The sequence below is a fragment of the Pongo abelii genome, chromosome 23 (assembly GCF_028885655.2).
Source record: "Pongo abelii isolate AG06213 chromosome 23, NHGRI_mPonAbe1-v2.0_pri, whole genome shotgun sequence".
Lineage (NCBI taxonomy): Eukaryota > Metazoa > Chordata > Mammalia > Primates > Hominidae > Pongo > Pongo abelii.
In genome coordinates, this window is record NC_085929.1 from 39,003,530 (window position 1) to 39,031,323 (window position 27,794).

General features: G+C 39.2%; 2 protein-coding genes across 5 annotated transcripts in view; one reads left to right on the top strand and one right to left on the bottom strand.

The window, feature by feature from the left end:
* BPIFC (BPI fold containing family C) overlaps window positions 1-2,320 on the bottom strand; it is a 63,218-nt gene extending 60,898 nt beyond the window's left edge. The window contains exon 1 of one of the 3 annotated variants that reach the window (XM_054543709.2): window positions 1,990-2,320. The gene's annotated coding sequence lies outside the window, so the exon portion shown is untranslated. The remainder of the gene's footprint in view (window positions 1-1,989) is intronic. The other 2 variants (XM_054543708.2, XM_054543706.2) reach the window with 2 other exon arrangements.
* Window positions 1,439-26,869, top strand: FBXO7 (F-box protein 7). 2 transcript variants are annotated; one of them, XM_009234291.4, is made up of 9 exons: window positions 1,439-2,784; window positions 6,912-7,206; window positions 11,825-12,052; window positions 12,998-13,139; window positions 15,708-15,791; window positions 19,091-19,186; window positions 21,130-21,306; window positions 23,516-23,553; window positions 26,184-26,869. In XM_009234291.4, the coding sequence occupies exons 1-9, from the start codon at window positions 2,663-2,665 to the stop codon at window positions 26,568-26,570; spliced, it is 1,569 nt and encodes a 522-aa protein (XP_009232566.1). In that variant the 5' UTR covers window positions 1,439-2,662; the 3' UTR covers window positions 26,571-26,869.
* Window positions 26,870-27,794: the final 925 nt, after the last annotated feature.

Sequence of the window (27,794 nt, forward strand, 5' to 3'; positions counted from 1 at the left end):
TCCTGGTCCTGGCACCATTCCTCATTGCTCACTACTAAAGAATCCTACGGGCATGGCAAACCTCCTCTATGTACCCTCTTAAAACCAAAATGTATTCAAACACCCGTGCTAACATTCTTAAGTATCTGCTAGCCATAATAAAAAAAATCAATGTACTTTACGTTCTTAACTCCCACAATTTAGCCTAAATATTTGCCCTAACATACTTATACTAGTTCAAACAAACATTAAGTCATAGCCTATTCCTCTTCCTTAAAGGGGTTTTGACCTTTCTCAACATTCCACAAGTTACTTCCTCCTTCCTTTGTTCTCCTCTGCCTTTGCCTGTTTTAAAAAGTTCTAAATTACTAGCCAATCAAGACAAATACAAAATATAAAGTCCCGTTCCAGCCAATAAAAACCAGACACAGGCTGGGCGCGGTGGCTCATGCCTGTAATCCCAGCACTTTGGGAAGCCAAGGCAGGCGGATCAGGAGGTCAGGAGATCGAGACCATCCTGGCTAACACGGTGAAACCCCATCTCTACTAAAATAATAATAATAATAATAATAATAATAATAATAATAATAATACAAAAATTGTCCGGGCGTGGTGGCGGGTGCCTATAGTCCCACCTACTCGGGAGGCTGAGGCAGGAGAATGGCGTGAACCCGGGAGGCGGAGCTTGCAGTGAGCCGAGATCGCGCCACTGCACTCCAGCCTGGGCGACAGAGTGCGACTCCATCTCAAACAACAACAACAACAAAAAACAAAAACAAACAAAAAACCAGACACAGCAGTAAAGTGGACATATCAGGTTATATATGACCCTGTCTCCTTTGTTCGGTGTACTCTCGTGACAAAACTGCTGGCGAGTATACCCTTTCTACAAAAAATAAAAATGGCCTTGCTAAAAAAATTAAATTTATATTCAAGTGCTATTTCTTTACAACATCAAAAAACAAACATTTCTAATAACCCCAATCCTCAGGTCTATATTTATGTCTATCATAAAGCAGAGACTTTTTACACTCTACTGCAAGAGCTGACTCACTCAACTGTAAACTTTGCATGGGCAGAAACATGTCTTTTTGGTCTCTGAGTCTCCAGCATGTGGGATATCTGTCACAAAGCAGGCAATCAATACATATTTATTTGCAGAATCAAGGGCAGGATGTGGACAAGTGCTGCCACCTATTGGGAGAAACTTTATTTGACTCTAAAGATTTGGACTATGGTTATCACATAAGGATGAAACTTGATACTCTCTCATCTAAGTTATCATTAGTTAGACCCTCTATGGTAGCCAGCCTCCAGGATGGCCCGCAGCGATCCCTGTCTGTTGGCATTCATACCTTTGGCTGGATCCTCTCACACACAGGGTTGGTCTGTAAATATGACAAAAGCCGTATGTGACCTCTGGAGCTAGGTCATAAAAGACATTGTGGCTTATGCCTTGGTCTCTCTGGGATCAGCTGCTCTGAAGGAAGCCAGCTGCCATGTCATGGGGACACTCAAACAGCCCTATGGGGAGGTTCACGTGGTGAAAACAGGTCTCCGGCCAACAGTCATGACTGTGCCATCCTGGAGGCCGATCCTCCGGCCCTAGTCAATAACTGCTGCCCTGGCCTACACTGTGTAATCTCATGGGAGACCTGGAGACAGAACCACCCAGCCACGCATCCCCAAATCCCTTACCTCTAAAACCTGTGGGACAACAAACGTTTATTGCGTTAAACTTTGGGGTGATTGTTATGCAGCCACAGAGTTCTAATAAACTGTCGGACATAGATTACTGGCTACAAATAGTTCTACTTTTTTTTTGAGACAGGGTCTTGTTCTGTGGAACCAGGCTGAGGTGCAGTGGTGCGATCACAGCTCATTGAGGCCTCGACCTCCGGGCTCAATCGACCCTCCCGCCTCAGCCACCCAAGTAGCTGGGACTACAGGCAGGCGCCAGCACACCTAATTTTTTGTAGAGATGGGGCGGGGGGGGGGGGGGGGTCTCACCATGTTGCCCAGGCTGGTCTCGAACTCCTGGGCTCAAGCGATCCACCCGCCTCGACCTCCCAAAGTGCTGGGATTACAGGCGTGAGCCACCGCGCCCGGCCAACCTAAGGATTAACCTAAGGCTTCTCAGAGCAGATGCCGCTGGAACTGAGGGCCACGGAAGAAATGGGGTGACACTTGGTCCTGGGGAGTGGCGACTGTATTGTCTGTCTGCAGCATCCCTATCGGCGCTACCGTTGTTCCACGCACACAGGCAGCAAGTACAGGGAGTCCCAGCCACCGCCGCGGAAAAGCTGGGACGCCGGCGAGCGGCCGCATCTCGGCGCCTGCGCACTGTGCCCGCGCTCTCAGGCAGCGCCGTTGCGCGCGGAGTCATCGATCGGCCGACCCCGAGAGGCCCGGCTCCTTTAGGCCGCCTGCCCGCCTCTAGCTGTGGGGGTGGGCTGCACGAGGCGCCCTCGGGAGAGGGGCGGGCGCTCTATTCCAGAGACCTAGTGGCAGGGCGGCCACCGTGGCGGGGCTCTTTCCCCGTTTCGCCTCAGCTACCCCTCAGCTCTGGTAGTCGCCGGTCCGGGGTCGTCGCCGTTTGGGGCGGGAGCTGCTCGGCCCCGCCGCCGTCACCGTCCCCGTCGCCGCCTCCAGGTCCAGGCCCCTCGGGCCGCCTGTCGCCGTCATGAGGCTGCGGGTGCGGCTTCTGAAGCGGACCTGGCCGCTGGAGGTGCCCGAAACGGAGCCGACGCTGGGGCAGCTGCGCTGGCACCTGAGGCAGTCCCTGCTGTGCACCTGGGGGTACAGGTACGCGGGGGCCGGGGCTGGGCGGCCCGCGGGGAGTGGGGAGTGCTCGGGGTGGGTGCAGGGCGGGTTGGCGTCATCTGTGGGCTGCAGGCGCGGGCGTGGCCGGGCGATAGGCCAAGTGCGGGGACGCCGCGGGGGGGCCTTCACGGGAGGCCCGGGCTCTTCCGGGCGTCGCAGAGCCGGAGGGTGCAGGCGACGGGACGCGCGGGTGGTCGGCTGGGGTCCCGCTCCTGGAGAACATGGCCTGGCCTCCCGGGGGCTCCGGTCCCCTCCTCGGTGAGTCATGGCTTCTGGTTTTGCAGTAAACGAAACCAGGGAGAGGAGGGAACGCAGAATTTCCACAACTGGTTAGATTTCAAGTTGGAAATGATGAGCTTGGCTTGGGTTAAACCTTTCTGGACTGTCAGGGGTCCAAGTTAATTTCTTCAGCTGTTGGAGTATTTCAATGAAAAAGTTTGGAAATTGCTAGAAGTTAAAAATCTGCCCTCCATCCGAGGCCACCGGTAGCTTGTATCGCTGGTGTGAAGCGGCAACAATTTTAGATTCTGTTGTGTTCATGCGCCAGGCACCGCGGTGAGCGCTTGGACTTCGCCGCTGAAAAGTTTTAGAAAGGACAGCGTGTAGGCGTGTCTCAGACTATTTGATTTTCTTGGGCGAAATGTTGCTTTTTTGCTAAAACTGAGGCAAACATTGATCTTGAGAGCTTGCAGTTTGGGGGCAGTAAAGTTGAGAAAGAATCATATTCTGTTATTGGTTTGTGGGACTGCAGGTGAAGCTGCTTTGTTTCCCTAAAAGATATTTTTTGGGGGACAATAATTTGGGAGTAAAGCGGCAAGGTAAGAGTGGTCCTCTTCAAATACTGAGCTAGTGAATTTGAAACTTGAGTGTGCTAAGGAAAAATGAAAAAGATGTTCCCTGGGGATTTTTAGGTGAATTCTTCAAAACAAAAGCAAACCTTCCTACGTTTTCATCTTATTTTTAGGGAATTGGGTAAAATGAGGCCGTTATTCTGAACTTCTCGCCCTTTCATTTTCCTGGTTAAGACATTATTAGATTGAAAGTAAGCCTGTTTTCTTCCTGACTAAAATAAAAACCCTAAGTAAGATACTGACATAACTCTTTTTAAACATTATAGTAAGTGACATGCCTACTGTTATTTCTTGTTGTTAAACCTGTGTGTTTTACATACTGGCATCGTTACCAGTAGGTTACGAGTAGAAGATTGAATAAATCTTCAAACTTATCTTTTAAAGGTATTACCATGTGTATATATATTTTATTATTTTTAAATTAGGCAGTCCTGAAAGGACGTGAAACTCAATATGACTGTTTGCCCAAAAGGGCACGTTGGTTTCTCTTTCAGATTTGTTTTTACAGTTGAGGCTGGTTACCTGGACAGAATTTAAGCTTCAGCTTGTGAAAGTAAACTCATTTTTACTCATTTTCTAATAAATGTGCAGTTTTAAAATATGTCCATATGATATTATTTTAAAAATATCTTTACTGAGCAGGTGGAGCTAGGATTGTCATGAAATGCTTTTATTTGTTTTGTTTTTGTTTTTTAAGAGAAAAGTGAAAGCAAGTTTATTAAGAAAGTAAAGGAATAAAAGAATGGCTACTCCATAGGCAGAGCTGCCATGAAATACTTCTAAGAAGCGTGGAGTTTCTAGAATTTCATTTCCTGGAATTAAATACTCCTCTTAACTCCTCAATTTCAGAGGTAGAATCCTGGAAAACTACATATTACTTTAGAAATAGCTTTTCCCTTTTTCTAAAGTGGGAGGAAGAGCTGTTATATTTATTAAGCGGACCATGACCTTTTCTACAAACAGATACTTGAACGTACATTGTACTAGATACTGTTTTAAAAATCAGCCTTTTGCTGTGACAAATGACCCATAAACACATAGTTCATTTGAGGTGTTTTTCCTTTTTCTGCCAAAGTTGGGGTGGTGTTTTTGTGGGCAGATGGCAGATTTTCAACATTTTGTTTATCAAAGCATTTTGAAAATAGAAGCAGGGCCACTTGTTTTCTAACAAACAGGAATAGCTTCTGTTTCAGTAATTTTAATTTCTCTACCAACGACACTTCAATCAGTAAGAAAAAATATATTTACAAGTGAAATAAAAACATGAATTATTTGGAGCACTTTTCAAAATGCAGCATTGTGAGAATAAGTAAACAATATAATTTTTAAAGGACTTCATCTTTTGTTAACCTCTCAAAAAAGTAATGAAATTAGCATTGCTGAGTGTAAATGTTTTTAAAAATGTTTTATAATGTTTTGTTATTATTCCTCACCACTGTGTGATGAAAAACATTTTATTCTTCTAATATCAAATAATCTGTGATGCAGAAAGAATGGGAATTTGTTGCTTCAGGGCTTATTTGAATTCTGAGCTTGTTCAACGTGGGCTTTTGGGTTTGTGCTGTGTTCCACTAAAAGACATCATAACTGATGATCAGTAGAAGGGTGAATTTAGCTTGTCATCATCAGTAAGAGAGATGAATTTATACTCAGTCATATACATAACACTCCTCTAACTTTTTGTGATTATGAATATATGGATCTGGTTTTTCGGAACCATTGTAAGTAAACTGTCCTGTAAGGATATTGAATAGACATCCTTGATTTCATGCTCGTCTCTTTTTATTATTATTATTATTATTATACTTTAAGTTTTAGGGTACATGTGCACGATGTGCAGGTTAGTTATGTATGTATACATGCGCCATGCTGGTGTGCTGCACCCATTAACTCGTCATTTAGCATTAGGTGTATCTCCTAATGCTATCCCTCCCACCTCCCCTCACCCCACAACAGTCCGCAGAGTGTGATGTTCCCCTTTCTGTGTCCGTGTGTTCTCATTGTTCAATTCCCATCTGTGAGTGAGAACATGCGTTGTTTGGTTTTTTGTCCTTGCGATAGTTTACTGATCTTCCCAACTAGTGTTTGGTGGTTGCATTTATTTCACAAATACTTTATTTGCCAGTGTTGAAGATATGGTTTGAACTGTTCAGACAAGATCGCTGATCTTACTAAACTTAAGTTGTAGTGGCAGAGGTAGGGTAGACAGATCATAGACAAGTAAATACGATGTTTTCAAGTAGAACATAACAGAATAGAGAGCGCTGGAGTCTGAATGAAAGGCATCTCTGAAGAGGTGACATTTGGGCTGAGACTGGAATGATGAAGAGGAGTCAGTCATTTGAAGATCTGGAAGAACAAACTCAGAGGCCCGAAGGCTGCAATGAAGTTGATCTGCTTTTTGAAACGGATGGAAAGCTCATGTGAATAGAGAACAGTGAGAGAGGTTGGATGGCACCGGATGCAGTAGGAGAAATGAGAAGAGGTCAGACGTTGAGCTTCGGAAGTTATGTTAAGGATTCCAAATAGAAGCTATTGGAAGATTTTAAGTGAAGGGATGATGTGATTTAATTTGTATTTTAAAGGTATTTCATTGAATCTTAGTTTCTGTCACTTGTAAGACATATTGTTTTATGTTAACAGCAGGGGAAAAATGCTGTCAATTGATATGTCATTGATTTTAGGAAGTATCTTAATTTCAAAGATGTCAAAAAAACTGTGCATCTTAGAATTGAGGAAAGCATGGATTAATGATAGAGGATTACTGTATCCTATCCTCCAGGTGGACAGTGTTAGCCATTAGAAATCTATAGATTAGGCATTCATTGATAAATACTTTTGATAATTTTCTCAAAACTATAAGCTTGATAGGGTAATGCGTGCCTATAGTCCCAGCTCCTCTGGAGGCTGAGGTGAGAGGATTGCTTGAGCCTAGGAATTTGAAGCTGCCATGAGCTGTGATCATGCCACTTCAGCCTGGGCAACAGAGTGAGACCCTGTCTCTAAAAACAAACAAAAACAAAAATGTAGCTGGACATGGTGGCTTATACCTGTAATCCCAGCAACTCAGGAGGCTGAGGCAGGAGGATTGCTTGAGGCCAGGGGCTTGAGACCAGCCTGGACAACATAGTGAGACCTTGTCTCTTCATCACTTAGTTCTTCTAGGGTCATACTGTGTACTTATGTATGCTTCAGATGTGCTATAGAAGGTATTAGAAGTAGGTAGCTCTTACTATGCTTATCCATCTTTCTTGGCAGTTCTGATACCCGATTTACAATTACATTGAACTACAAGGATCCCCTCACTGGAGATGAAGAGACCTTGGCTTCATATGGGATTGTTTCTGGGGACTTGATATGTTTGATTCTTCAAGATGACATTCCAGCGCCTAATATACCTTCATCCACAGATTCAGAGCATTCTTCACTCCAGAATAATGAGCAACCCTCTTTGGCCACCAGCTCCAATCAGACTAGCATACAGGATGAACAACCAAGTGATTCATTCCAAGGACAGGCAGCCCAGTCTGATGTTTGGAATGACGACAGTACGGTAGGTATTAAACACCAATATATCAAATAGAGTAGGTGATAAGTCATATTGAACATCTCAGTTGAATTCTGTGCCCGTCAGGACAATTATCATCGATAGATTGCACATTTTATATATATATTTTTTTCTTTTTTTTTTGAGACAGAGTCTCGCTCTGTCACCAGGCTGGAGTGCAGTGGCACAATCTCAGCTCACTGCAACCTCCGCCTCCCGATTCAAGCGATTCTCCTGCCTCAGCCTACCGAGTAGCTGGGACTAGAGGTGCACGCCACCACGCCCAGCTAATTTTTGTATTTTTAATAGAGACGGGGTTTCAGCATGTTGGTCAGGATGGTCTCGATCTCTTGACCTCGTGATCCGCCCGCCTTGGCCTCCCAAAGTGCTGGGATTACAGGCATGAGACACCGTGCCCAGCTGCAGATTATATTTTTATAGAATATATTTTTTTTAACTGCCAAATGCCTGTACCAATATGGGGCTGGCATCCCAAAGTACCTAGTGTCTGTCTGTTTTGTTCACATACTCTCCTTCAGATCAGTTATCCCTTGACTTCTATTATTGTTCCTAAGCTCATGATTCCTAGCCTTGCTTCTCTGATCTGGTCCACTCATTAAGGCTACAGATGTGGTCCAATTATTTCCAGATGACTTGCAGGATATTTATACCTGGATTTTTAAATTGTCATTGCAGACTTTATATGTTGAACGTAAATGTGGAAATATGTGTGCTCATGTTCCCTTCTTTGTCAGTGGCACTGCTGGTTTTCTGTGATTTTTGACTCCTTAAATCTAGCCCATTAATAAGCTTTGTCAGTTCTTCTTTTCCATTTCGGGTTCCGTGGCTTTATTCCTCAGTGTTTTCTGGGTTTGCCTTCTTCCTGCATGGTTCTGATGCTATTGTTCCCTTGCTGTCTTTCATAACTCTATCTCATAAACTTGTGCTCATAATTTTTGAGCTGAAAAAGACCATATATCTCTAGTGCAACCCTGTCATTTTACAGAAGAAGAAAATGATGTCTGTTCTCCTGTACCTAGTGCTCAAGGCTTTCTGAAAAGTTGCTCCACTCAACTTTTTTAGGGCTAGTTTCTGTTCTTCCCTCCTTTAAACTGTCATCTCCAATCAGAACAGACCATCATTTTCCCCCGCCCCCACCAACCAGCACATTCACCTGCTTGCGTGCATGTGCACACACACAACCTGGTGACTACTTTTGTGACTTTGCTCTTGCTGTTCACCCAGACTGGAACCTGTTACCTTTCCCCCCTGTCTAGTCTAGATTTCTACCCATCTTCCTAAGCCCTTGCCAACCATAGCCCAATAGTTTTCTTTAATTTCTTTGTATTGATTATCTTTATTGCCTTGTACATGCCTCATCATTTTTCCCACCTTTTTTTTTTTTTTTTTTTGGTGACAGGATCCCACTCTCTCACCAAGGCTGGAGTGCAGTGGCACAATCTCAGCTCACTGCAACCTTACCCTGCCGGGGCCAAGCGATTCTCCCACCTCAGCCTCCCGAGTAGTTGGGACCACAGACACCACCATGCCTGGCTAATTTTTGTATTTTTGGTAGAGATGGGGTTTCACCACATTGCTCAGGCTGGTCTCGAACTCCTGACCTCAAGTGACCTGCCCACCTTGGCCACCCAAAGTAACGGGATTACAGCGCCCAGCCTTTATCCGACCTTTTAATTTTTTGAATGGTGCAAATGATCACCTTTATTTTTTTAATACCAATACACATGCCTTCTTGTTAATTGTTTTTTGTATGTATGCTTATCACCTCAATTTAATTGCTGGCCTTAAACATTTTTGAGTATAAGTATTCATGGTAACTTGTCATGGCATTAAGTATAGACATATTAAAAAATACTTTTTAATAGATTGATAAATTGTGAAAATTATGTCCAGATATGTGGATTTTAATTTATTTTTAAAATTATTGTTGTATCTGTGTGTTTCTGCCTCATAGAGGTAAACTGGGGAATGAGTAAGAATATTTCGCTGTATATTTAAATCATATTTCTGAGTCTTTTTTGCTGATAGACTTGTTCTGGGATAACTTAGTAGAGCCCATTATTTTACTTCTGTGTACTTTTAAAGTTGTCTAGTAAGATGAAGCTTTTCACAGTATTTGTGATAGTTTGCTAGTTTCCTTTTGGAAGATTTTGAGAAATTAATGTTGCCTGAAGTTACTAATTTCAGTTCTAAGATTTTGCATATTGTTTTGTATTCCAAGACTTGTAAAGGGTGACAGGAAAATCTTAAGAGTATGGAAACTGAGCTCAAGATCTCATAAATAATGCTTTCAAGTACATCACACTCTGTAATGTAGAATGGAGCATTAGAAAAGGAAAATAGATGCGTAAAACTTGAAACCGTAGGGGGTAAATTTACTCTTGTAATTAAATATCAATTTTCTTATTTCATCGTATTTAGGAATTCATCGAGTACCTCTTGAGTCTTTAATGAGAAACGGGTAGCAGGTATCAGAACCTAATATTAGCTCTCATGCATCTTAGTCACTTGTTTTAGTCTTTTGTAGATGACATCTGGCAAAATGATCTGTTCAGAGAGGTGTGGTGCTCACCATTTTTTTTTCATTTTTACACATGTGAAGAATTTGATAAATATTCGTATCAGAATAGCTCAGAGAATGTCAGTGGTTCTTATGGAGTAGGAGTAAGGTTTGACAAGCCCAGCAGGGGATTTTGATATCTCCCTCTCATGTACTCAGCCTAGGGTAACCCTTTTTCATTTTTCCTCATATATTCTGTCCCACACAACTGCCAGTAAGTAGTAAATGGCCATAAGTTAGACATAGTGGTAAAGAAGCAAAACCTATGTTTCATAGTTTAGCTTGATGTTAAGTGGTTTTTAATGTGGTTGTTTCTGTTTTCTCAGGAAATATGGAAATATTTTTGTGCCATACCTCCTTTTTGGGTAGTGTGACTTGTTATTGGCCTCTAGGTTTTAACAAGTGACTTTGGATCTTTTCCATAAGCCCTAGGGCTTAGGTCCTCAGAGATTTTGGAAGAACAGCTGTCACCTCCGGCTCCCTTACATTTCTCCAACCTTTTACATATACTGTGTAATTTTAATTTTCTTTGCCCCTTCTTTAATGGAAATACAAACCCTAAAAAGAAGAAACGTATGCTTTGCATTAAGAGTTGGGCATATGCCTAGGAAACAAGCTTTCTGAGCAAACTTAATATAGGTAACTTAGTTTTTTTTGAAGCCGTGTATTACATCTCAAAGCCCTGAGCTGCAAGTTTGGAGATCTGGGTTCGTTTCAAATTTTCATTAGCTGGTAACCTTGATTATGTTATTTAATCTTTCTGATTTACAATTATAGGATCTATAAAAAGGTGATACCTGCCATGCCTATTTTATAGGATTGTTATAAGGTACAAATAAGAAAACATTTTGAAAATAAAGACATTATGAAGTTGTAAGGTATTATCCTTCAGCATTTGTTTAGCAAACATTGAATACCTGCTATGTGCTAGGTACTTTACTGGGGTTACAAAAATGGGTGACATGTAGTCTGGTTTTTTATAAACTTGCAGTCATGGAAGGATGCAGATATGTAATCAGAAAATTGCAATACAGTGCGGTGTGATAAGGTGCAGTAATCAAGGCCATTGCAAGGCAGAGTTGTGGTCTGTGTTACCTCTTTTGAAGAAGTGGAAAATACTGGGATGAGTAAGAAGGCACTGGCAGAAAGTGAACTTGATAATGAGTCAGAGATCGGGTGATGAAGGACTTTGTATGCTAAGGGATTTAGAAGTTTGGGCTTCATTTGTAGACCTGCATTTCTCAATGTCCTCTGAAAATCTAGTTTCATGAGGTGGTGTTATGGGGATGTTGACTGCTGAGGACGGAGGATAGTGTTTTTTGGTAAAGTGTTATTCACGCACTATTATTATTGTTATTAGACTCCTCAGTGCTTTTATAATGCGAATAGTGTATTTTGTGAATATGGAGGGTGAAGTTAGGTGGCTGCAGCATGCAGTATTTTCCACACTTATTCCATGTGGACCAACTTTTTTCCTAAGAACATCTAAGGCACAATTGAGGGAAATGCTGTTGTTTATGTTGGGGAGGTACTGGTGAATTTTAAGCTGGGACATAGTACATGATTGGATTTTTAATTGTCAAGAAAATTCTGGCAGCAGGGACTGGGATGTATTGGAAGACGAGAAAGTTGAAGAAGGGATACTTGCAAGGGAAGCTCTTGCTGGATGTCAGGAAATAAATGATGAGAGTTTGAAGTACCAATAGAGCAGGAAGGGGCAAATTTTAGACATATTTAGGAGTTAGTTTCAGGGAACTTTGAAGACTGATCAGATTTGGAACAAGGTTTAGTTAGGGAGGGAGGAGTCTAGGATGATTTCCAGGTTTTTCATATATCAGCTAGAATTAACAGAGGTAACGAATTCAGGATGGAAGAGTAGGTCACAGGCTTATTTATTTGTAAGGACTCACTTAAAATGTCTCCCATTTCTGAACCCAATGATGTACTTTGACTTTCAGCACTTAGTTCACTTTAGGATACAAAAATGTATTGTGTAAAAATAAGTCTTTTAAATTAATTCATTGTTTTGTTTTCCTTTTTCAGTTAGGGCCTAGTCAAAATTTTGAAGCTGAGTCAATTCAAGATAATGCAGATATGGCAGAGGGCACAGGTTTCTGTCTCTCAGAACCCATGCTCTGTAGTGAATCGGTGGAAGGGCAAGTGCCACATTCATTAGAGACCTTGTATCAATCAGCTGACTGTTCTGATGCCAATGATGCCTTGATAGTGTTGATACATCTTCTCATGTTGGAGTCAGGTTACATACCTCAGGTAAGTACTGCAAGCAAAACACAAACATCTTATGATTGCTCATACATGTGGATGGTTCCTGCTCTCAAGTTGCCCATAGTCTGAGAGTGGCAGAGATAGACAAAAATATAAAGCACTGTTATATTGGTGAAGTTCTGGGAGAGACATACTCATATATAGGATGCCAGGAATTCATGGAGGAGAACATTTAGAATATTGCTTCTCAAACTTTAATGTGCTTTGGAATACCTGGGGACCTTATTAAAATGCAGATTCTGATTTAGTAACTGTAGAATGCACCGTGAACTTCTTCATACTCCTGCATAATACCAATGTTGCTGGTCTGTGAGCCATGTTATAAGTTACAAAGATATAGAGTAGTTCGGTGATCGGTGCACACCTGCAGCATGCCATGCACTGACCTAGAAATTAGGATATAAAAATATTGGGATATTTCTTGTCTTCAAGGAGTCCATACATAGAGGAGAGAGACAAATAAAAAGATACTCAGAAATAACACAGGTAAACATAGATAATAATACAATTGAAGTGTAACGGAAATATGAATAGAATGCTAGGGGATGAAAGGAAGTGGCAAACAATTTTTCTTTGAAAAAGGCTTTACAGAGGAAGTGATATTTGAGCTGGAGTTTTAAATAATCATATGGCTTTGCTAGGAGAGAAGTGAGTCTTTGAAGAGAGAGATCAATCCCTGTTTCCATGATGCAGTTTTACCTATTTGAACAAAAATTTTGATTAAAAGTGTTCTAATATATATCTTATAATATACAATATAATTTTCCTACAATATAAAATATATTGGCAATATTAATGATTTGATGCATTTTATTAAGAGGACTGTGTGGAATGATTATTTCAAACAAGTTAGGAGTCTTTTGGATTTTTAATCTTTTTGAGAGTAACACCTTTGTTCATTATTTGTTTCCCTTTCATTTCGTTCCCCAGGGCACCGAAGCCAAAGCACTGTCCATGCCGGAGAAGTGGAAGTTGAGCGGGGTGTATAAGCTGCAGTACATGCATCCTCTCTGCGAGGGCAGCTCCGCTACTCTCACCTGTGTGCCTTTGGGAAACCTGATTGTTGTAAATGGTAATTGGATAGCATAGTCATGGTTGCTGGTTTATGGATTCTTAGACATTTCTTTCCAAATGTTTTATAGCCACTTCAGTGATTGGCTATCATGATACAGTTGTGAGTCCTTCTCAACTGTATTTAATTCCTAGGCCACTGATAACATGTGTCTGGAAGATCATGGAATATGAGGTTGTTGGGTTGTTTAGGCCAGCACCCTTCATTCTGAGGGCATCCATTTTTTTGATGTCTTAATCTTTGTAATATTTTGCTCTAGGGAGATAATATTTAATATTATCCAGTATTATCAGTATTTGATAATAGGAGTGAAATGAGCCTATTACACATGAACTCTTTGGAGAATGCTTTTTCTTTATGCCTGTGGATGGCTTTATTTTTTTAACGAAGGTCTTGAACTGAGACATGGGGAGCTAGAGCTGGGGTCACCATTTATCCAAGTTGGCATCCCTGTGGCCAGCAATGCACAACAACAGTGCTAAGTTTACTGAGGCCTTAGTGTGTGTTTTATTTGCTGGGCCTCCCCCAACAAATGTCACTCTGTATAAATAACTTTTCCTGTTTATTTTTCATATTAAGAAATTTCACTGGAATAGCAATGCATTCCATCTCTGTGTTTTAGTTCAGATACCACTTTGGTTCATATCAACTCCTAGTGTTCTATCATAATCACACATACTGGAGATCCATTTGAATGACTAGGAGCTTTCATTTTTGTTCTGTTTTGTTTTTTGAGATTTATCCTTTTAGTTAGAAAGATAGCATGGTAAGATTGGGAGGGCTGCATTTGTTGTTTTTTTATTCAGTATAGCTCATCTTTTTCGTTTAGCAAAGGCAGTTGCTTTGGTAAGCCTTAGGTCAAAGGTTTAGGTCAGAGGTTTTCAGTATGTTCTGCAGCTACTCCTTTCTGCTGAGATGAAAGTTAGGTAGAAACCCTATCACCACTTAAACCTTGAGCAGCAAAATGTTTATCTCTTTCATTTATTGAAGTTCTGTGTAAGATTCTGTTTGAAAAAATGTTGGGTTTTTTTTTTTTCCTGCTAAAATCTATTTTGAAAGCTACTGTCTCATGCCATCTTGATCTTTGACATGTTGGATAGTTCTCATTCCCTTCTTACAAAGTTTCTTTTTTTTCTTTTTCTTTTCTTTTCTTTTTTTTTTTTTTTTTTTTTTTTTTTTTGAGACGGGGTCTTGCTCTGTCTCCCAGGCTGGAGTGCAGTAGGCAGAGTATGGATCATTGCATCCTTGACCTCCTGGGCTCAAGCAATCTTCCTCCTTGGCCTCCTGAGTAGCTAGGACCACAGGCGTGTACCACCACACCTGGCTATTTTTTACTTTATTTTTTGTAGAGATGAAGTCTCACTGTGTTGCCCAGGCTGGTCTCAAACTCCTGGGTTCAAGCAATATTCCTGCCTTGACCTCCCAAAGTGCTGGGATTACAGGTGTGAACCATGCCTGGCCTCTTATGAAATTTCTATTTCTTTAGTCATAAGATTCTTTGAAATGTTATTTAAAAGTCTCAAAACTAGGTTTAATAGCTTTGGTGGTACTTCACATTTGTCAGGACATGACTGTCTGATGACACTAGGACCTAGCAATGTCTATTCAGCAGTTCATCATAATTAGCAAATGTAGCTTTTAGTTTGGCATTCTTGTACACAGAGCGTCAACAGTTTCTGTCTTCATCTAATCATTCTGCTACATCACATCATAAGTTGCAAGGTTGAAGTTACCAAATAGTAAATGTGTAGTTGCAAATTTTGCCTTGATTTCTTATAAAAGCACTTAATGACGTGTATAATAACCTCTATTCACTAGATTCAGGATACTTAATATAAAAAGAATGCTGAATTTCTTGATGATTTCTTAATTTCTGATGTTTTGTTTCTTTACTGTTCTTGGCAAATCAGCTCTTGGCAGACTTGCATGGCAGCCAGCCATTCCAGGATTGATTCTTTGAAAAGGAGCAGTATGTCTTTAAATCTTTCCTTCACCCAAGGCATCCTGCTTGGTGCACATGTGCATAAGCACATCACTGGGCTCTTTCATGGAATGAGATGAAGTGCGCCTTTGTATACATGATTAAAATTGAACCCTCTGGTGATGTCAAGAATATTGGTCCTCTGCGTCTGGAAGAGAGATGATGCTGTGAAAACTAGCAAGATTATTTTAATGAACAAGGGAAGACTCATTGCCAAGGGTTAAATAAAAAATAAATGGAGTTTTTAGTGACTTCATTAGAAATAATGATTTTATTGTGTTTAGTTGCCTCTGATTAACCTTGTTGTGTATCTTTCAGTTACTAATAAGCTGCTGCCTAGTGGATTTTATATAAAGATGCTTACTGTAGTTTTTAAAGGTGGTGTTGTAGAGTGATTTTACTTCATGTGATGCCAGGTTTACACTTTTGAACTTGCTATCAGAGAAAGAAATAGGCGAAGAACAGTTTGTTTTGTATAATGTGTCCTTAGTATATTAGGAGCAAGGAAATGCAAGCCCATACTAAAAAAGAAAGGCAGTTGATGAAGTGACAGAATTCTTTATCATCTTTCTTTTGTTTATTTACAGCTACACTAAAAATCAACAATGAGATTAGAAGCGTGAAAAGATTGCAGCTGCTACCAGAATCTTTTATTTGCAAAGAGAAACTAGGTAATACAAACATTATTTAACTTTTGGGGTGAAACTCTGAAATTCATGTAAGAAAAAAATCCGAAAGATAATGTTCAAAAGACTGAATTTCTATATGAGATTAAAGCATATTGAAGACAATGTGGTTTGTTTAAGAATGCCAAAAGACTGAATTTCTATATGAGATTAAAGCATATTGAAGACAATGTGGTTTGTTTAAGAATGCAAAGGTTTAAAAAATGTGAAAGTTTTGCTTATAATTTGAGGAGTTTGTTTCTTTCCTGTTTTTCTTAGGGTCATAGAGTGCTGCATTATATTGTTATGAGATAACACTAGTATGTAATTTATTACACTCTGATGATAGTTCATAGTTTCTGTACTAATCTTTGGAGATCTTCCTGGTATTGTATTTAACCAATATGGAGGGGATCTGTGTTTCCTGGAAGTAATTCAATGTCAAGTACATTATTGAAGATTAATGGAGGAAAATTAGCAATCAAAATGTTTGTTTAAACCTATATAAATTTGATTTCTATTTTATACAGATTGATACTTTACCAAAAGTTTGCATTCTAGGTAAGGTTTTGCTTAAACTCTATAAAATTATTAATAGATGCAAAGAAGACAGGTTTTCCTTTTTATCATTTTTCAGTTAAACCAAACTGTGAGAGGCAGTTATAGGTGGTTGGAGGAGAAGAGATAAGGTGGAGAGGGGAACTGACATTTTTTAAGTGCCTGTTTCATTCTGTACTTGTGCCTGTACATATGTTATTCCATTTAATCTTCTTAGTAAACTTAGGGTTTTAAGAGCCTAGTGGGAATGTTGTGGTGCAGTGGGAAGATGGCATTTATAGCAGTCCTTTAGGAAAGGCTGGCTAGATTGACATTGTTGCTTTGAAGGCCTAAAGGCTTATTCTTGTTCATTCCTAGGGGAGATCAGCCCTGAGAGATTGACTTTTACTAACTAAAACTGACAAGAAAAGGAGACAGCAGGATATATATTTATAATGGTCTCCGATTGGACATAGAGTTAGAACTTGGGAATTAGCTGAGTTGAACTTTTTTTTTTTTTTTTTTGAGACGGAGTCTTGCTCTTTCGCCAGGCTGGAGTGCCGTGGCACTATCTCGGCTCACTGCAACTTCCGCCTCCCGGGTTCAAGCAATTCCTCTGCCTCAGCCTCCTGAGTAGATGGACTACAGGCGCACACCACCATGCCCAGCTAATTTTGTTGTATTTTTAGTAGAGACAGGGTATCACCATATTGGCCAGGCTGGTCTCGGACTCCTGACCTTGTGATCTGCCCGCCTCGGCCTCCCGAAGTGCTGGGATTACAGGCATGAACCACTGCGCCCGACCGAGTTGAACATTTAATGTCAAACTAGGCCAGAGTTTCTCAATCTTTTTATTCTCACTTGCCAAAGTAGCCTTTGGAGATTTTCCCCCTCAATCTGTCTCCTCCATGAAATTTAATACCACAAATATAATATGTTTTATTTATGTACTGTGACCCTTTGAAGGATCACAAACCAATATAATAGTTTTTCTTTTTAACCTGTCAAGGACCAGTTTTTGCCCCTGTTGAAAATGCATAAACTGGACTGATGAATCGGTATAGATGGCTTTTATCATAAGGATCAGAAAAACTTGAAATTCCTTGGCTACGACACTCCATATTTATCACCGTATAGGGAGGACCTTGTTATGGGGAGTAGAAATACTCTCACTTTACAGCAGTAGAGGTTTTATGCCCATTTTATAGATCAGGAAACAGATCTAGAGGAGGCTCAGTTACTTAAGGGTCACAGAGGTAATAAATGGTGAAATACAGGATAGGAATAGATTTGGCTGACTCCCAGCCTTTTACAGGAATGTAGCTCAGATTGCTATTCTTTATCTGTTTCTCTTAAATAAAGAAAAATGAAATGGAAGGGAGGAGGAACATTAAATACTGTTAAATTACAAGTTTATGGACTGTTATAATGAAGTATTTTTAATAAAGTCTTTTATGTTGAGTAGGAATATGCTGCTCATTTGGCAAGTCATTTTGATGAATTTTTACTGTGGCTCATAGCACCTAGTAACTACAACTAGGCACTGTTATTTATCCTTTTATTTATAAGTTCCTAATTAAATAGTTACATACCAGGTTGCTGAAGGAAAACATTCATTTAAAGAAAATCAATTTTCACATTTGAAAAAAGCCCTTGAGCCAAATTGATTTTAAAGAATGATATCTTGACAGCAGATTTCAACTCAAGATTGCAAGTCACACAACAAAGATTTAGACATTAGCTGCATATCTCTTTCCTTCTTCTTATCAATCCTGTTATACTGAGTGTTTTATTTGTTATAGATAGTGAAATACATAAATATGACATGGGGAAGGAGCAAGCATAAATTGCCTACTGTTACACTAGGCACTGCTCGTGGAGCTTTCAATTATAACAATGCTTATCTGGTGTAGTGGTGGTGTCTCCTTTAACCAGTTGAGCAAAAAGGTGAGGATCAGAGGGGCAGGTTATTTGTCCAAGGCTATACACTTAGTAAATAGCAAAACAAGTGGGAACCTCGGCTGCAATTTGCTAGTGCGTCCGTACTTTACTATGCGTCACCTGGGGATCTTATTAAAATACAGGTTCTGATTTAGTAGGTCTGTGGGGGCCTGAGATTCAGTAGTTCTAAACAGTTCCAGGTATTGTCACTTCTGGTGATCTGTCGCCCACATTTTGAGTAGCAGTGTGGTGACTAAAAATGAGTGCTTTTGAGCCACACGGACTTGGGTTTGTGCACTGTTCTGCCACTAACCATGGGGCCTTGGACAGGCTTTCTGTACCTTGACCTGTTTTTAAAATGGAGATAGTAATTAGGAAAGAACTTCTGATGTGAAAGCTTGAAAAACCCTTGACACAGGTGCTGATACATAGTCATCATGTGATAAATGCTATTAATTTACCAGGTTCTAAGCGTTACAGGAGCAGTTCTCCACTGTATCCTCAGTGCCCAGAACAGATTGATAGCTATCAGGAAATCTTCGTATGTATGAATCTCTCACAAGTCTTTTCTACAATTGCAGCCTATGAGCTAGAGAGGTTGGCACAGCTCTACTAATTTGATATCATGGAATTTTTAGCTTTTATATCTAAGATTCAGTTTCATCAAGTCTTGCACTGTACTTCTTCCATGAGGGAATTTGGTTCATGCTTATCTTTGTGAATTATTTGTGAATATTTATTTACCATGTTGATGGGGTTTGGCAGAAATAGGGGACAGTTTTTCCACTTGATTTTGGGTTTTGATTCTACATTAAAAAATATTCTAGGGGAAAATGTAGCCAAGATATACAAAGATCTTCAGAAACTCTCTCGCCTCTTTAAAGACCAGCTGGTGTATCCTCTTCTGGCTTTTACCCGACAAGGTAAGAGATGAAATACTGTCACAGTTTAAATGGCTGTAAAGAATAGTAAGTATACTTAGTATTCTTGGTGAGTATGACATCTGACTGCCCTCTTTTCTGCTCCTAGCGAAATGTTCCTCTTTTAAGACTAAGCTTAATATTCCTTAAGTGCTATTTACTTTATCTTTGTATCTCCATGCCATTTTGTACATATTTTTATTGTAGTCTCTTTTCCATGGACTATAATTGTTGATATGATTTCTTTCCACCTAAGGTTGGGAATACCTTGAAGGTAGGGAATATATCTTACTTTTGTATTCTTGTGGTCTAGCATGAGGTCAGGTACATAATAGATGCTCTTTCTCTCTATGTAGATACATATATATATGTCTATATAGACATATATTTAGATATATATTTATATATCTATATAGACATATATTTAGATATATATTTATATATCTATATAGACATATATATAAATAATACATGGTCTGTAATCGGATCTAAGTTTTTTTTTTAAACCATTTATTGGAGGCTCTTTGCAGGCACTTTGTTGGATATTTCACATGCATTCTTATTTACTGCTAATGACTTTGAAGTAAATTTTGTGGTACTTATTTTATAGATGATGAAATCATAATTCAGTAAGGTTTATAATTCACTCGAGATCCTTATATTAGCTTCCCTTTTTTTTTGCAGTTAAAAAAATTAAAATCTCAGTGTCTTACAGTGAAATTTACTTCTCAGTCATGTACATGTTGTGTGTGGGTTTGCTTTGGCTGAAGGAGTTGTCTTTATCCAGGACATGCTCCTCTTGTAGTAGAAGGAAAGGAGTGCCAGTGGCCCAATTATGTGTTGGTTCAACGCTTTTGCCCAGAAATTATATATGTCACTTCCACTGACGTTTTGTCGGAAAAAATAAGACAAAAATGGCCAAGCCTGATGGTAGTGGGGTGGGGAAGTATAATTATGTGTAGGAAGTGATTGAGAACCATAATGCAATCTATCACAATTCTCTAACTAGTAGGTAGTTTCTGACTTATATGAATAGATAGTGGCTTTTATTTGCTCTCTATGTGTAGAGAAATAAGTAAAACGTTTTTGGTGTCAAGTTGAATGGTGGCATGTCTATTATTACAGTAGTCTTCTCTGTAGTTGGTGATAAGGGAAAGGGAGTAATGCCAATTGAAAAACACATGTAGATATGTCTGTTGGATTTTGATTATTTTTGCTAGTGGAGAATAGTATCACAAATATTTTGAAGGTGCTAATAACCAAAACATAATTTTCATTGAACTCAGGACATACTATTTTTCTTTTCCTTTCTTGGCTTTGTTTCTGAATTTATCTGTCTCTTTTTAGCCTGCTAGACTTCAGATAATAGTAATTTGCTAACACTTGAGTGCTTATGCTTGGTGTGCAAAACATTGTTCTAAGCACTTAATATGTATTAATACGTTTACTTCTCGCAACAACTCATTGAAGTAGGTGGGATGTAATATTAATCCATTTTACAGATGAAATTAAGATAGAGTTTAAATAACTTGTCCAAAGGCACACAGTTAATAACTGGCAGGGAAACAGATATAAAAGCCAGTGAATTATTCATTTTCTGTAGTTGAATGAAGAAATTTTGTGTATTGAATAATGTTGGAGACAGAAGAGACCATTGGCTAGTATTTAGCAATTATCATAGTTATTTAATTTATATTAAAAAGCATTTGTCTTTCTACTAAAACGTAAAGGGAATAAGGGCCTAGAGTTGTATGAGTTAGTAATAATTATAGTCAAGCTGGGGTTAAAAATTTGTTGTAGATGATGCAAGCTTGGGGATAATTAAGAGTACCATCTAATTTTTTGCCACTTTAGAAAGGAACAAGTGGCAACTTTGTTGACTATGTGGAGAAAGCCAGATGTTCTTTACTCAGTAATACCTGTTACTTCTCTTTTTTTCCTTTTAGCACTGAACCTACCAGATGTATTTGGGTTGGTCGTCCTCCCATTGGAACTAAAACTACGGATCTTCCGACTTCTGGATGTTCGTTCCGTCTTGTCTTTGTCTGCAGTTTGTCGTGACCTCTTTACTGCTTCAAATGACCCACTCCTGTGGAGGTTTTTATATCTGCGTGATTTTCGAGGTGATTTCCGTAATGACATATTCACAAGAAAGGGCTCTTTCTTATTGTCTTAATTACTTAGCTCACCAAAAGTTTTCAGTTGTAGGATTTTTCTGTTGCAAATGATTGTAATAAATAGCCTTAAAGAGACTGACTCTAAGCTTCATATACCTGTGCCTGTGTCCCTAAAACTCTCTCATTTTTGTGTTTTGCACAACACAAATCGCTCATTAGACTAAGAAGATTATTTCAGGATAGAGAAATGGAAGTAAGATAGGCTTATTTTCTCACTAGAGACCATAGTCAGTATCTGACATAGAAACGAGCTGGCATTTCTGAACTGCTTTCATGGTTGAGACCAATGTGTAAGTTAGGACAGTTTTGTTGACCTGTTCCAAGTTGCTAGGGCAGCTGTATTTCTGCATGGTCACATTATGGTGACCTGGTAATTATTGTGGCAGTGATGATGGTAGAACTTGTGCATCAGGATTTCCTGCTACAAGGCCAAGAGCCTGATTGTGGAACTTTTTTTTCTGCTACCACCATTTTACTACATATTAGTGTTTTCAGATTGTTTGACCCTGGGGTGGGTCGTGAAATCCATTTAATGAGTCATGTTACAAAAAAACAAAACCCACAATGGAAAAATCCATATTTATTTTTATAAATAGTATTCCTATTTATAAAATAGGAGTAAACTTCTGTTTCAATTATGTGTAGGTAGGTGTGTACTGTGTTGCAATGTAAAATTTTTATGTGGTTCACATAAATGTTTGAATGATACTGCTATATGTGATGTTATAACACATACCACCTTAGTAACTGTAAAAATGTGGTGGGTAGATAGCTCCCTTAAAAAAAAAAAAGAATATCATGTAGAGTCATTTGGATTGCTAAAATTTTTTTTTCTTTTAAAATTTCAAAATGTAACAAGTGTAAATGACCTGGTTTGTTCCTTTTCTTCTTCTTTGATTCCTGAGGTCCTCTTTCTGCTTTATTTATGCCCCTGAATTTGACATTTAAAATGTTATTTTGTCACAATTGGCAGCAAGAAAGCATCATCTCAAAAAATAATTCAATTTTATTTATTTGTGTATTTTTGAGAAAGGGTCTAGTTGTGTTGCCCTGGAGTGCAGTGGCGCAGTCATAGCTCACTGCCACCCCCAACTCCTGGGCTCAAGTGATCCTCCTCAGCCTCATAAGTAGCTGAGAACTGTAGGCATGCGCCCCCACATGTGGCCAATTTTTGTTTGTTTGTTTGTTTGTTTTTAGTGGAGACAAAGTCTTGCAGTGTTGCTCAGGCTGGTCTTCAACTCAAAAAAGAATTGAAAATAAATTATAGTAAAAAAAGAAAAGGCTGACTGATGTATATGGAAGCACTGAGAGAAAGCAGAGTATGATATAAATACTCATAAAAGCAACAAATATCCTTTCACTTATATATTCAAGTTTAGGATTAAAGTACAATTATTCTTTAATTTTTAGATTGTGGCCCACAAGCTCATTTGTAAGCTGTTCAGATTTTTCTATAGATACAATGTTACGGGGCTAGAGCTTTTATAAATCTTACTTCCATGCTAATGTAATAACTTGTAGAGAAGATATCATCATCTTTTATTCAAACTCTTGTATACTTAAAGTTGAATGGGTTTCTCTTTCCTCATTTCACATATTTCAAATAAATAAGTACATTAAAAAATACTTAGTTATAGTCATGTTTCTGATAGCTGAGTCATTCAGGACATGGTTGGGAGAAAATAGTGTAACCAAAATATGGATGAAAGCCTAAGTCAGCTTGACTTCCAGTAATGAACGTGGGCTGTAACACAGAAACTCAAGAGGTTGTTACCCAGTTTGGTGTAATATGAGATGTTGGATTAGAAGCAGGTGACACACCTAAATGAGATTAGGGGGAGAAGATGTAGTGTAGGACCAGTTAATGCAGGAAGAGAGTAGCCACATGTTCCTCCATAGTCCCTGAGGAATCACTGCATTGAATTACCATGTAGCACAGAGCAGCGATGATCACCCTTAGCCATCAAGAAAGTGTTTGAATTAGATAAGAAAGTACGAATGATATAGTGTGTTATATAAATGGTTAGTTTGTTTTTTTTTTTTCTTATGCTTAACAGGTAAGTTTCACTTTTCTTAGGAGAAAAACAAAACCCACTGTTTAATGCAGGATGAATGAAATGTTTTTAAATCCTTATTTTTCTCTTTTCCTTTGTAGACAATACTGTCAGAGTTCAAGACACAGATTGGAAAGAAGTAGGTATTTTTAAATATTAAGACTAATGTCCATAACACAGAAATGACTAGTGAATTAATATATTAAGGGTATATTTTCACTTTTATATGATGTAATGAAATCTGTTTTCATTTAATTTATTGCTAAATTTCAGTAAATGAAAATGTTTTCAACTTTTACTTTAGACTCCATCCTTATTATAATTATATGGGAAAAAATGTTATCATTGTGTTATTTTTCATCTTTATTTATTATAAAACATTCTTTTTTGCAACAAAATTTAAATGAGTTGTCTTTGTGCTGGAGTAGTCATCAGCTGTTCAGCTAGTTAAAATAGTACCTTATGAAAAGAATATATTGTATTGTTTCATAAGGTACTATTCTAATGTCTCTATAACAAAAACTGCAAGGTGGAGCAGCAAGTGCTGATGGAGAAGCTGCTGCAAGTTATCCAGAAGATGTAGCTAAAATCACTGATGAAGGTGGCTGCATTACACAACAGATTTTCAACGTAGGTGAGACAGCTTTCTATTGGAAGAAGACGCCATCTATTTCATAGCTAGAGAGAAGAAGTCAGTGCCCAGCTTCAAAGGACAGACTGACTCTTTTGTTAGGGGCTAATGCAGTTGGTGATTTTTGAAGCCAGTGCTCATTGACCATTCTGAAAATCCTAGGGCCCTTAACAATTATGCTAAATCAGGCCGAGTGCGGTGGCTCACGCCTGTAATCCCAGCACTTTGGGAGGCCGAGGTGGGTGGATCACCTGAGGTCAGGAGTTGGAGACCATCTTGGCTAACACGGTGAAACCCTATCTCTACTAAAAATACAAAAAATTAGCCGGATGTGGTGGTGTGGACCTGTAATCCCAGCTACTCAGGAGGCTGAGGCAGGAGAATTGCTTGAACCCAGGAGGTGGAGATTGCAGTGAGCCAAGATCGCTCTATTGCACTCCAGCCCAGGAGACAGTGTGAGACTCTGTCTCAAAAAACAAACAAAAAAAAACAACAAAAAAAGGAATTATGCTAAATCTGTGCCTTTGCTCTGTAAATGGAACAACAAAGCCTGGATGACAGTACATCATTTATGGCATGGTTTACTGAATATTTCAAGTCCACTATTGAGGCCTACTGCTTATAAAAAAAATACTCCTTTTAAAATACTACTGCTCATTGACAATGCAGCCAGTCATCCCAGAGCTCTGATGGAGATGTTCAAGGAGATTAACGTTTTCATGTCAGCAAACACGACTGCATTCTGAAGCTCATGGATCAAGGAATAATTTTGACTTTGAATCTTATTATTCAAGAAATACATTTTGTCAGGCCATAGTTGCCAGAGACAGTGATTCCTCTGATGGATCTGGACAAAGGAAATTGAAAACCTTTTGGAAAGGATTTACCCTTCTAGATGCCATTAAGCATATTGAGGATTCATGGGGGAGATCAAAATATCAACAGGAGTTTGGAAGTTGATTCCAATCCTCATGGATGACTTTGAGGGGTTCAAGACTTCAGTGGAGGAAGTGCAGATGTGATGGACCTAGCAAGAGAGCTAGAATTAGAAGTGGAGCCTGAAGATGGGACTGAATTGCTGTAGTCTCACAGTCAAACTTGAATGGATGAGAACTTGCTTCTTACGGATAAAGAGAGAAAGTGGTTTCTTTTTTTAAAAAAATTTCAATAGTTTTTGGGGTACAGGTGGTTTTTGGTTGCATAGATGAGTTCTTTAGTGGTGATTTCTGAGATTTTAGTGTACCCGTCACCCAGGCAGTGTACAACTGTACCCAATATGTAGTCTTTTAGCCCTCACCTCCCTCCCAGCCTTTCCCCCTAAGTCCCCAAAGTCCATTATGTCATTCTTATGCCTTTGCATCCTCATAGGTTAGCTCTCACAAGATTTGGTTTTCCATTTTAGAGTTACTTCACTTAAAATAATGGCCTCTAGCTGCATCCAAGTTGCTGCAAAAGACATTATTTCATTCCTTTTTATGGCTGAGTAGTATTCCGTGGTGTATATATGCCACATTTTCTTTATCAGTGGTTTCTTGGAATGGAATCTATTCCTGGACAACAAAGGATTTCGAATATTACATAAATTTAGTTGACAAAACAGAAGCAGGGTTTGAGAAGGTTGACTCTGATTTTGAAAGTTTTACTGTGGGTAAAATGCCATCAAACAGCATCGCATGTACAGAGAAATCTTTCGTGAAAGGAAGAGTCAGTCAATGTGGCAAACTTCACTGTTGTATTATTTTAAGAAATTGCCACAGCCACTTCAGCCTTTAGCAACCAACACCCTGATCCGTCAGCAGCAGTGAACAGGGAGGCAAGACCCTCTATTAGCAAAAAGATTGCAACTTGCTAAAGGCTCAGGTGATTGTTAGCATACTTTTAAATTAAGGTATGTACATTGTCTTTTTAGATATAATGCTATTGCACACTTAGTATAGTGTAAACATAGCATAGCATTTATATACACTGGGAAACCAAAAAAATTTGTGTGACTTGGTTTATTGCATTGGTTTGGGACTAAATCCACAATATGTCTGAGGTGTGCCTATAGATCTTTACTATGAAAGTAAATTAGAACTAAAGGGAAACATCCAGATCACTTACCTTATCTTGTTCTTTTATTTTTCTTTTTTCTACAGCTGTACAGGAAGAGGCACATACAAAGAAAAGAATCCCCGAAAGGGCGGTTTGTGATGCTCCTGCCATCGTCAACTCACGCCATTCCATTCTATCCCAACCCCTTGCACCCTAGGCCATTTCCTAGCTCCCGCCTTCCTCCAGGAATTATCGGGGGTGAATATGACCAAAGACCAACACTTCCTTATGTTGGAGACCCAATCAATTCACTCATTCCTGGTCCTGGGGAGACGCCCAGCCAGTTTCCTCCACTCAGACCACGCTTTGATCCAATTGGCCCACTTCCAGGACCTAACCCCATCTTGCCAGGGCGAGGCGGCCCCAATGACAGATTTCCCTTTAGACCCAGCAGGGGTCGGCCTACTGATGGCCGGCTGTCATTCATGTGATTGATTTGTAATTTCATTTCTGGAGCTCCATTTGTTTTTGTTTCTAAACTACAGATGTCAACTCCTTGGGGTGCTGATCTCGAGTGTTATTTTCTGATTGTGGTGTTGAGAGTTGCACTCCCAGAAACCTTTTAAGAGATACATTTATAGCCCTAGGGGTGGTATGACCCAAAGGTTCCTCTGTGATGAGGTTGGCCTTGGGAATAGTTGGCTGCCAATCTCCCTGCTCTTGGTTCTCCTCTAGATTGAAGTTTGTTTTCTGATGCTGTTCTTACCAGATTAAAAAAAAGTGTAAATTACATGGTGGTCTTGACTTTTATTACAGAAAGATATGTAATAAATATTCAGAACAGATACACAATGTTACTTGGACATTTCAGAATTATCAGAGAACATAGCATAGGCAGATAATTTTTGTAAGGGGTTTCTGTTTTTTTTTTTTTTAGCAGTGCTTTGTCTTCTAATAAAGGCCTGATTTATGAAATGAATGAAAACAGAGCTAGTTTGGTTGAACTGGACTTGGGTTAGGTGCTTTGGCTACACACCTACTCAAATCCACCTCTTCTCTCAACTTCTCTCTGCAGCTCTTTCTTGAGTTCTGTGGTGGAACTTTCTGGGCTGTGAAGCAATGCTGTTGAAAGGCCATTTGGTATTAGGGACTCCTGTTTGTGGCTCCTGGGATGAGGTGGTTATAATTTTGTTTTCCTTGTGTTTTGAACACTTAGCCCCTAATTTGTAACTTAAGTAGATGACATCTTTTTAAAAAGTTTTACTGCTTTGAGTGCTAATCAGGTACTTGTTCTTCAAAGATAGCCTCTTATTTGAAGAACATTTTGCTTTTCAGACTTAAATACACAAAATTCAAGATTTATTTTTTCTACAAGAAAAAGGCCAAACACAAATGACTTACACAAACAACTATAGAAACATGCTATAGTGACAAAATCTGATTCACAACGTAGGAATGAAACACTACTAGCATCTACAGAAAATAGGAATATTGCCAATGTCTTCCTGCTTTTTTAAAAATTCTGTTTTGCATATAAGGAAATGGCTTGGAATGTTATGTGCTGCAAGAATATTTTGAGTCCTACATACAAGTGAATTTTTTTTTTGCTACACATGTATATTGAGTTGTTTTTTTTTTATCACAGTGAAGAAAATTTAGTGAATAATATGGTTTTCTTGAGGCCTGTTACTTTTAGCAGCTTCATGTGTAGTAAA